Source organism: Rhincodon typus, chromosome 28 (genome assembly GCF_021869965.1).
Source record: "Rhincodon typus isolate 14 chromosome 28, sRhiTyp1.1, whole genome shotgun sequence".
Classification (NCBI taxonomy): Eukaryota; Metazoa; Chordata; class Chondrichthyes; order Orectolobiformes; family Rhincodontidae; genus Rhincodon; species Rhincodon typus.
This window is the reverse complement of record NC_063359.1, coordinates 2,540,518-2,551,872: the sequence shown is the minus strand read 5'-3', so window position 1 is coordinate 2,551,872 and position 11,355 is coordinate 2,540,518. Positions and strand designations below refer to the sequence as shown.

The following is an 11,355-nucleotide window of genomic DNA, read 5'->3' as shown; positions in this document are numbered from 1 at the left end:
TAGATCCCATGACCAGTGACATTGAATTTCCTAGGTGGACAATCATAACAACTGCTACCTGACACACACCACAAAACTCACAGGTTCCAAATAGCCTTTTTTGAGAACTGGTCAATTTATTCAATTCCAAAAATATGTGACCTTGCAGGCACAATGGACAAAGGAGTTTGCCTCCATCGCTGGATACCGTCAGGGGTGCAGTATCAAGAATTGCAACCATGTGGACATCAAAGCACCAAGTGATCTTTTGGTGAGATTCATTAGCGGGAACAGCTTTCATACCCTCAATGTTCAACTAGCCTGTGACTACAAAGTGTGTGCACTCTCTTTCCTTTCAGCTTGACCCCTTCATTTTCTGACAGTCCAGGGTGCCACAATTCTTCATGCACCTCCCAAACTCTGTGGATAAATTCTAGGTGATAATGGTTATTCAGTAAAGTAATGGCTATTCACCCCTTTTAATATTCCTGAGATGGAGCTACATGCACCCGACAACCAAAGGCATCTGCTTACAGGGATCATCATCAAGCAGACCATCAGGAATCTGGGAATACAGTTCTGGTACCTGAACTAGTTGGGTGCGGCATTCTCAACAATGGTCTTGCATGTTGTAATGGTCTTCTGCATTCTCCACAACTTGAACCTCCGCAGAGGCATAGACCTTAAAGGGGTAAAGTGCTAGACTGACAAGGTTCAAAAGAGGAAGAAGAAGAATTAAATGTGAAAGAGGAGGAAGATGCAGAAAACAGAAATGTCTCAGCTGCCCAGAGATGGTGAGTTCAGCATAGAACTCCAATTTCTTGTGATAATGTCATCAATGTGAGAGATAAGCTGATCCATGCAGGTATTGATTGACTTTTTACAACCCAAAGGACAATATAATCTGAAATACATAGTGCTGTCCATGAAAACATTTTCACTGAAGATGCAGCCTGGAATGGATCTACTTTTACTGGCAATAAATGAAGAACATCTGTCCAGAGGTTTCATCATCCCTGTTTAATGACACTTCTTCATTCTTGGCCAGTTCTAAGTAATGATCCTCATAAGGCCTCAGCTATGGTGGAGGGAATCACTGGTCTATATTTGTGGTTGAAAGACATATGGCAGTTGTTCTATTCAAATAGTTCCCATGGGGCAATTCAAAAGGCTGCTGTACCAATATCATTGCAGGTAAAGCATCCCTGCACTCTGCTGCAGCTCAGCATTTGGTATACTGTCAAATGGCGTGGACAGCACTGTGCCTGTTTAATCTATACACTACAGAATCTGTTCATCCTCTCCACCAGGGATATCTTACATGATATACTCATGGTCAGCCACCATGGCAATCTCTATTGATCCGTCCTCCACAGTGGTCAAGATGTGTAGGTTTGTCACTCCTGAGGTCCTCAGTATCACAGATGCCAGTCAACCAAACCAACCATGTGATATCAAAAAATGGCTGTATACAGCAAAGGCTACGGGTGCTGACAACACTCCAAAAATGTCATAGAACACATGCGCTTCAGAATTAGCCATGTGCCCTGTCAAGCTGTTCCAGCATAGCGATAGACTGGAATCTGTCAAGCAATGTGGAAAATTGCCCAGGTAACTCCTAACCACAAAATGCTGGACAAAACCAACTTAGGCAATTATTACCCCCCTCAGTCATCCCATCAGCAGTGATGGGAGGGAGAGCTGACTGTGCTAATAACCAGTACTTCCTCAGCAATAATTTGCTTACTGACACACAATTTGGATTCACCATCCATGGTCTGAAACACACTTTCAAAGTGCAATGTAATTTCCTTTATTTCTTTTAAATTAATATAGTGTATCCACAGTTTATGATGTTGTCCCCATAACATGGAGAATTTTAGGGCGAAACTGGTTGACCATTTTATGGAACATCTCCATTCAGACAGCAAGCATATCCCTGAGCTTCCTGATGCTTATCATTTCACACTTTCATCTTGTTCCCACTCAGAACTTTCACTCCTTAGTCTGCAATACTGTTGTAGTGAAGTTCAACACAAGCTTGAGAAACAGCACCTCATCTTTATATTCAACACTCTGCAACCTTCTGGAGTCAACTGTGAATTCAAGAACTTTAAATTCTAACCTTTGAATTCATTCTGTTCTGTGCTGGTTTGATCTTGTCATGTTCTTTCTTTATCCCTTCACACTGCATTCAGATGGCTGATATATAGCTATATACATTTTATCTGGACATATCCTTTTTTTCCCCATGACCATTACCATCCATATTGGGTAGTAATTTTTGAACTTTTGATAGTATCTTTGAACCTGAAATGCTTTGTCAGTTAATCTCACCTCCAACCTACCTTCTACCCTATAGATCGTCTCTTTAGTTCTACTTGCTACTTTCTCCTTCAAAAGATTCTAAACATTTCTAACATTGTTAAGATTAAATGAAAGGTCATTTACCTGAAATGTTAACTCAGTTTCCCTCTACGTGCTATCTGACCTGTTTAATATTTCCAGCATTTTCTGTTTTTATTATGCTTATTGAGTTTGATAGTTACATTTGACAATCATAATTGGCAACAGCAAAATTAGATCATCAGAATATGCATGTTGTCTAGGTTTGAGAGTCTGTTTCTGATTTATATTTTTTTAGATAAATTAGAACATCAGTGGAAAAGGAAATGAAAATTATTGCAAAAGAAGGAAACTGAATCAGATGACATTCTCCAGGTCATCTGGAGTTGCTCATCCTAAAGTCTGAGGAAATGGATCTGCCAAAGTTTTTACTGCAGGTATCAAGTATACCTGCCCAAAGCCTTTGAGATTATTTTAGTTATATACATATTGGACCCTTATGATGTAGTTGGGACCTACCTACAGCACTCATTATTTGTCTTACTGCCAAATCTGTCCAATAAGGAAATGATTAGGGTTAAAAGATAAGTTTAGATTTTTAAAGTTATTTCCTTGTCGGGCTGGAAGTGCAGCAGTAATCAAGGAAAAGCAAGCATGATTTGCCAGGTTCTACATAGAAATCATAATTGTCCACTCCCACAGTTTTAGCTCTCCCTTGATAATGATGGCCCCATAAGACAGCCTGGCATACAATCCTGAACTTGGTTGAGGCCTTTCTCTGATGGCACAACTTTGTGCCACATCCTGTATTGATAGTGAGCAAAGATGGCAGACAATTCTAAATACAGCCTGTGTGTTAAATGACTTCTCATTTCTGCAGCAGTCAGGATATTTAACTGTCAAAAATTGGTCCCAATTTTAAAAAAATCTCTGTACACTCTTATGCGCTGACTAACTTGAAGCTAAGGAAAATTTAGATCTGAAACATATGGCCTTACCTGATGGAATATAGATGTTGGAAACAGAGTTGTGTGTAATGATTGGTGAAGAATGCAGAATATAGAAAATGTTTGGAACATTAGTCTCCAGCACTGCCGTGCAAGCAGTCCCTCGCTGCAAACATGCGATTTTGGCTTCAGCTAAAGTTGCTCTTGAATCGTAAGAATACGGAGGTTTGGAACTTAGTCCCCTCTTCTCCTCTTTCAGAAACCAGTCCATAACTAAATCAAATAACGCAAACAATGAAGGAATAAAATTGATTACCTGTTGACTAAAAGGAACATTATTTTCTTTTTGCATACTCTTCCTCAAGGTTGTATTTTCACTCAGGGTCAAATTTACATGATCAAGGCAGGCAGTTTGAGTCAGGAGGTTTCCCAACTTTGCAGACCTGACTCATAGAAAATAGAAAGTTTCTCTTTAGACTTAACTTTTGCACTGTTAGGCAGCAGTGATTGAGAGTTGAGCCCAGCACCCTAGAAGCAGATTGGAAGTAACAACAAAGGCGGCTGTGTTCAAAGCTGGCTGGTTAAGAGGTTGGGATAACAAGGTGTAGAGCTGGATGAACACAGCAGGCCAAGCAGCATCAGAGGAGCAGGAAAGCTAACGTTTTGGGCCTAGACCCTTCTTCAGAAAAAAGGGCCTGCTGTGTTCATCCAGCTCTACACTTTGTTATCTCAGATTCTCCAGCATTTGCAGTTCCTACTATCTCTGGTTAAGAGGTTGGCCTTGGTTCTTTGAGATTTTGCCCAAATTGTTTACTCACATTTCAGATAGTGTAGCACTCACTATTTAAACCCACTCCCCATGTCTCCATGACAACTGAAGGCCAACTCATGCCTCACACACAGCCTCAACGACCCCTCATAACCTCCATTTCAATTCATGCCCTCCACATATCTTCAATTGCCTGAGTGGTAGGGGATATAGGATGGTAGTAGAAGGCTATTTGTGTGACTAGAGGCCAGTACCCAGTGGTGTATCACAGGGATCACTGCTGGGTCCCTTATTATTTGTGATATATACATGGTATATTTGAGAATGTGGGGGGTCTATGGTAAGTAAGTTTCTGGATGACATGAAGATTGGTTGGGCGTTTAATAGTGAGGAAGAATGTCTGTGGTTACAGGAAGACGTATACAAATTGGGCAGATCAGTGGCAGATAAAATTTAACCCTGTAAAGTCTGAGGTGATGCACTGTGGAAGAAGTAACAAGACAAGGGAGTTCTCAATGAATGGCAGGACACTGGAAGCTCAGTGAAACAGAGAGATCTTGGGATACTGTTCTGGGGAGTTGGGTTCAAATCCTGCCTTGGCATATGGTGAACGTTGAATTTGATAAAAATCTAGGATTAAGAGTTTTAATGACAACCATGAAACCATTGTCGATTGTCAGTAAAAAAAATCTGGTTCATTAGTCTCCTTTAGGGGAGAAAATCTGCCATGCTTATCCAGTCTGGCCTACAGGTGACTCCAGACTTACAACAATATGGTTGACTCTTAACTGCCCTCTTGGAAAATTAAGGATGGGGCAGCGAAATCCACATCCCATGAATGAATAAACAAAAAGACAACAGGGAAGATATTTGGATTGTTAAAAAGCCATATAGGACACTTACCTTTAACAGTTGTTGCATAGATTATAACAGCAAGGAGATTATGGAGGAGATGTACAAAATTTTGGTTAGGCCACAGCTGGAGTACTGTGTGCAGTTTCGATTGCTTCACTACATGAAAGGTGTAATTGTACTGGAGGAGATTCACCGGGATGTTGCCAGCGATGGAGTATCTTAGCTATTCAGAGACACTGTATAGACTTGGGTTATTTTCTTTAACACAGAGAAGGCCGAGGGGAGACCTAATTGAGTTGCATGAAATTATGAGGGGCATAGACATGGTGAATACGAAGCAGTTGTTTCCCTTTGTTTGAGGGTCAAAAACGAGGTGGCATACCTTTAAGGTGAAGGGCAGGAGGATTAAAGGGGATTTGAGGCAAAATCTTTTCACTCAAAGGGTGCTAGGAATTTGGGATGCACTACGTGAGAGGGTAGTAGAGGTGGAAACCTCACAACCTTTAAAACGTACATGAATGACTAGCTATGGATGTCTATGACTCTAACTGTACTTCGTACTTACATGCCATTTTGTGTCACTTTCATGTCCCGTCATCCAAAGTGTCAAACAAGCAGAATCTCAAATTATCACTCACAGGTTATACGCACAGAGAAAAAGAATTGTAACAGCACCATAAAACTGTAAATCAAGTCAAGTTAACAATTCTCTGCACTCATATAATCCTTTTATGAAAATTTGGGCTCTTGACCAAGCTTGCATAATGAAGTTTGGCTCAGAGAGAAGACTCCTATAAAAGGATTAACATCATTGACACGGATGGAGAAGTGATGACTTTGCCATTCTGACAGATTTATAATATTATAATAAGCGGTTTTATGCTCTCCTTTTGTCGATGGCTCAATTTTTAATTTATAAAAGATGAAGAGCCTCAAGCACTTATTGCTTTTGGTATGAAAGCTTTAATGCAGGTATGGATTCAATTGAGGCCAACAACATGAACTCCCCACCTACATTCGGGACACTACCCAGACCCTCCACCTCCTTCAAGAATTTCAATTCCCCAGCGCCCCATAACTCATCTTCACCATGGGCATCAAATCCTGTACACCTGTATTCCCCATGCAGATGGCCTAAAAGCCCTCTGCTTCTTCCTCTCCCACAGGTCCAACCAGTCCCCCTCCACCGACACCCTTATCCGCCTAATGGAACTTCTCCTTACTCTCAACAACTTTTCCTTTAACTCCTCCCACTTCCTACAAAATGAAGGGGTGGCTACGGGTATCCGTATGAGTCCGACCTATGCCTGCCTCTTTGTAGGTCACGTGGAACAGTCTCTCTTCCGCTGTTACACTGGCACCATCCCTCACCTCTTCCTCTGCTACATTGATAATTATATTGGTGGTGCCAAATGCTCCTATGAGGAGATTGAATAGCTCATCAACTTTACTAACACCTTTCACCCCAACCTCAAATTCACCTGGACCGTCTCCGATACCTCCTTCCCCTTCCTGGAGCTGTCTATCTCCATCTCTGGTAACCGTCTCAGCACAATTCAAACCCACCGACTCCCATAGCTACCTTGACTAAATCTCCTCTCACCCACCCTCTTGCAAGAATGCTATTCCTTACTCCTAATTCCTCTGCCTCCACCACATCTGCTCCCAAGATGGAGCGTTCCACTCCCGGACATACCAGATGTCCTCCTACATTAAAGACGTCAACTTCATTGATTCATAATGCCCTCAAATGCATCTCTTGCATTTCCTGCACTTCTGCCCCCAAAACCCCGACCCCAACAAAAATAAGGACAGAGTCCCCCTGGTCCTCACATACCACCCCACCAACCTCCGCAACCAGTGCATTATCCTCCGCCATTTCCACCGCCTGCAATCCAATCCCACCAACAAAGAAATATTTCCCTCCTCACCTCTATCTGCCTTTCGTAGGGTCTGCTCACTCCATGACTCCCCTGTCCACTCCACACTCCCCACCAACCCCACCACACCTGGAACCTTTCCCTACAACCGCAGGTGGTGCTACACCTACTCCTACGCCTCCTCTCTCACCACCATCCAATGCCCCAGACAATCTTTCCAAATCTGACAGGGATTCACCTGTACATCCTCCAACCTGGTCGACTGTATCTGTTGCTCCCGATGTGGTCTCCTTTACATCAGTGAGACCAAGCACAGACTCGGTGACCAATTTGCGGAGCATCTGCACCCTGTACACTATAATCAATAACACTTTCCAATTGCCAACCATTTTAATTCCCCCTCCCACTCCCTTGGTGACATTTCCATCCTGGACCTCCTCCAGTGCCACAATGATGCCACACACAAACTGGAAGAACAGCACCTCATATTCTGCCTCAGGAGCATACAGCCTGATGACCTTAATAGAGTATTCACCAGTTTCAAAATCTCCCCATCCCCGGCCTCATGCCATGTTCAAGCCTCTCTCTCATCCCTGCCTCCTTGACCTGACACTACCTGTCCATCTCTTTCCCCACCTATCCGCCCCACCCATCCCACTGACCAATCCCCACTACCTCTACCTGCATCCACCTATCGTCATCCCACCTTTCTTCCCCCAGCCCCACCTCTTTTTCCTCTATTTATTTCCCAGCTCCGTTCCCCCTCCCCATGCCTGATGAAGGATGTAAACCTGAAATGTGGACTTTCCTGCTCGTGTGATGCTGTTTGACCTGCTGCGTTCCTCCAGCTCCACTCTGTATTGACTCTGTCCCAGCATCTACAATTATTGCTATCTCTGGGTTCAAGGTATACAGGTTGGAATAGAATTAGGATTGGCCTTTTTGCCCTACCTCTGGCACATGTCGTGGGCTGTGGATCAAATTTACCATAGGGCAAAGAACAGCCAAGGATTAAGGTTGTTAATATGCTCCACATTTTTAGCGTATTGTTTTTCTGATCATGCTTGCAGTCTGATTGCTAACATGCCAAGATAAATTAAGCAATTAATACCCTTAAGCAATTATTTAGATTACTGCAAATGTTCAGGGAGGGTGATGACAGTTTTAAATTGATAGTACATGAAAACCTTCTACTTGATACTTGCTATTTGTTTGTTTGCAGCAGTTTCATAAAGGCAACACCCAAAATATTCCAGTAAAAATTCTCCCAAACCATTTTGCTTACATTTTTTTGATTTACAAACAAATGTTTTTATTTCTGAGCAGCTTCTGTCCATTAGTAGTCCTGTGTTTGCATCCATCTCTACACAGTCCTTTGAATCTCCATTCATTAAATCTTTCTTTAAGAACCTTCAATTAATAGGAGAAAAAAATATGATTGGCCTGAAAAGAAGGTAGGAATTCACTAATGACATTAATTAAATATTATTTTATTCTGATAATAAAAGCAACTATCTTTCACTTAGTTGGCTAAAAAGCATTTTAGGACATCCTGACCTCATAAAGGCAGTTATTTAATTGTAAGATTTTCAGAGGAAAATTGTAATATTTTTGCACTGACATAAAGATCTAGCCTGGTGTTATTAAATGGTGGAGCAGGTTTGAACGGCTGAACGGTCTACTCCTTCTTGTATTTCTTATGTTATGACTGAATATCAGAATTCTGCCAATACAACAGCATAAAGCACGTGGGAAGCAGTGGAACAGCTAGTGAATGACAACTGCATCATGCTCTTGGTCACTTCTCCAATGCAGCAGTAAGTTTAATTACTTCACAAGATTAAAAATTTTAGATAGCTGAACTTCACGTTAACTTATTTTCCAAATTTTGAACTGAAAATCTATTTTTACTTTTAAAATGCATTCAGAAATCTAATAGTAATAACCTATGTAGATGGTGGGGATCTGGAGTGTACTACCAGGGAGGGTAGTTGAGGTGAGAAATCTCACAACCTTTAAAAAGTACTTGTTTGAACACTTTAAGTGTCATACTATTCAAGGCAATGGACCCAGTGTGGGAAAGTGAGTCCAGCATAGTTGGTAGTATATTTTTGGCAGTACAGACTCAATGGGCTGAAGGGCCTCTTCTGTATCGTATGATTCTTTGACTTACATTCAGTGCCTCTCTGTTTTCTGTTAATTAGTCAATTTGATCCAACCAGAGGGTGCTGAGACATTGCTCATTTGCAGGAGAGGCAACGCTCAGAGGAGAGGAGACAGAACGTTGTGAGAGCAAGGTTGGCAGCAAGAGTTCCAGACAGTAAAGAAAAGCAAGCCTAAACAGCTTCTGGGAACTGTGGTTGGTGAGTAGCAGGTAAGTTTTGAGAAATTGTTATCGGAGCAGAGAGCACCAACAGCTTCAATTTAGTATTAGAAGTACTTGATGTTGTAAGGATTAATTAAAGGGGTATGACAAGGCAGGAGAGCTCCAAATTACAGCCTGCTCCTCTTGCTCAATGTGGAAAGCTGGCACATTTCCAGTGCCCGGGCCCTGTATTTGTGCAAGAAGTGTCTCCTGGAAGCCCGAGATTCGGAGCTGGAGCATCATCTGGGACATTTGTAAAGCGGAGGGTATCGTGGAAAGCACATAAAAAGATATGGCCATACTGCAGACTCAGACTCCATGGGTAGGAAGGAAATAGGTGACCACCAGGCAGAACAGGAGGGCTAAGCAGGCAGCGCAGGAATCTCCTGTGGCTATTCCCCTGCAAAAAAGATATACTGTTTTGGATATTGATGAGGGGAATGGCCTCTCAGGATAACTGCAGCAGTCAAATTCATGGCACCATGGTTGGCTGTGCTGCAGAGGGTGGAAGAAATAGGCACAGAAATGCTATAGTTATAGGCAATTCAGTGGTAACAGGAATAGATAGGCATTTCTGTGGCTGCAAATGAGAGTCCAGGATTGTCCGTTGGCTTCCTGGGGTGTTAGGGTCATGGATGTCTCAGAGCTGTTGCAAGACATTCTGGAGGGAGAGGTCGAACAGCCAGTGGTCGTTGGTACAAACGAAATAAGTAAAAAAAAAGGATGAGGTCCTAAAAGCAGAATATAGAGAACTGGGAAGATAGTTGGAATGTAGGGATCTCAGGATTACTACTAGTGCCATGAGCTAGTCAGAGTAGAAAGAACAGGATATAGAGGATGAACATGTGGCTGAAAAGATGCGGTGTCGGGTAGGGTTTCAGATTTGTGGGTCATTGGGACCAGTTCTGGGGAAGGTGGGGCCTGTACAAAGTGGATGGGTTACACCTGGCAGGACAGGGACTGATTTCTTGGGGGGGGGGGGGGGTGGTTGGGGGGGGACTCGGTAGCATGGTTGGGGAGGGTTTAAGCTAGTGTGGCAGGGGGGTTGGGAAACAGGAGAAGAGTAGTAGATGCAGAAATTGAGGGAGAGGTAGAAACCAAGGCAAACATGACTAAGAACAAGAACAGGCAGGGAAATGCTGCCAAAAAGAGCAGGCGAGGTAGTTTGAAATGTAAAAGGCATAGGGGAGCTGCATTACTGGGAAAGGAGTATCTCATAGCTGTACTGAGGGAGGATATATCAGAGGACTCGTGCAGTGAGGCAATATGGGTAGAACTCAGGAATAGGAACAGTGAAATCACAATGCTGGGTGTATACTACAGGCCTCCCAACAGTCAGTAGGAGAAGTAGGAGAGAATACATAGACAGACTTTGGAAAGATGTAAAAACAGCAAGGTTGTTGCAGAGGATGATTTCAACTTCCCCAATATTGGCTGGGACTCACTTTGTGCTAGGGGCTTGGATGGGGCAGTATCTGTAAGGACTATTCAGGAGGGTTTCTTGACAGTATGTAAACATTCCAACAGGGAAAGGGTTACACTGGACCTGGTTTTGGGAAATGAGCCTGGCCAGGTGAGTGTAGTTTCAGTGGGGGAGCACTTTGGGAGTAGTGACCATAATACTGTGAGTTTTGAGATACTCATGGATAAGAATAACAGCAGTCCTTGGGTGAAGGTGTTAAATTGGGGGAAGGCAAACTCGGCAGGAACTGGAGAATTTTGATTGGAGGCGGCTGTTTGAGGGTAAATCCATATCAAATATATGGGAGTATTTCAAACACTAATTGATAAAAGTTCAGGAGTGGCATGTTTCTGTGAGATTGAAGGATAGGTATGGCAAGTTATGTGACCTTGGATGACCAGGGATGTTATGATCTTGGTCGAAAAGAAAAAGGAAGCATATGTAAGGTCTAGAAGGGTGGGAACTGACGAAGCTGTTGAAGTATTTAAGGAAAGTAGGAAAGAACTTAAGCAAGGAATTAGAAGGGCTAAAAGGGGTCACAAAAAGTTGCTAGCAAACAGGTTTAAGAAGAATCCCAAGGTTTTTTACACGTATATAAAAAGCAAGAGGATAACCAGGGAAAGGATTGGCCCACTCAAGGACAAAGGACGGAATCTGTGTGGAACCAGAAGAGGTAGGCAAGATCCTAAACGAATATTTTGTGTCAGTATTCACCAAAGAGAAGGAATTGGTGGAGGATGATCTCAGGGAAG

General features: G+C 42.7%; 1 protein-coding gene across 1 annotated transcript in view; it reads right to left on the bottom strand.

The window, feature by feature from the left end:
- Positions 1-1,974: 1,974 nt before the first annotated feature.
- Positions 1,975-11,355, bottom strand: part of LOC125486338 (lectin BRA-3-like) — an 81,866-nt gene continuing 72,485 nt past the window's right edge. The window contains exons 4-6 of the mRNA XM_048613339.1: positions 8,062-8,186; positions 3,324-3,545; positions 1,975-2,075 (exon numbers count right to left, since the gene is read on the bottom strand). Of these exons, the coding sequence (XP_048469296.1) occupies positions 1,975-2,075; positions 3,324-3,545; positions 8,062-8,186 (448 nt within the window). The remainder of the gene's footprint in view (positions 2,076-3,323; positions 3,546-8,061; positions 8,187-11,355) is intronic.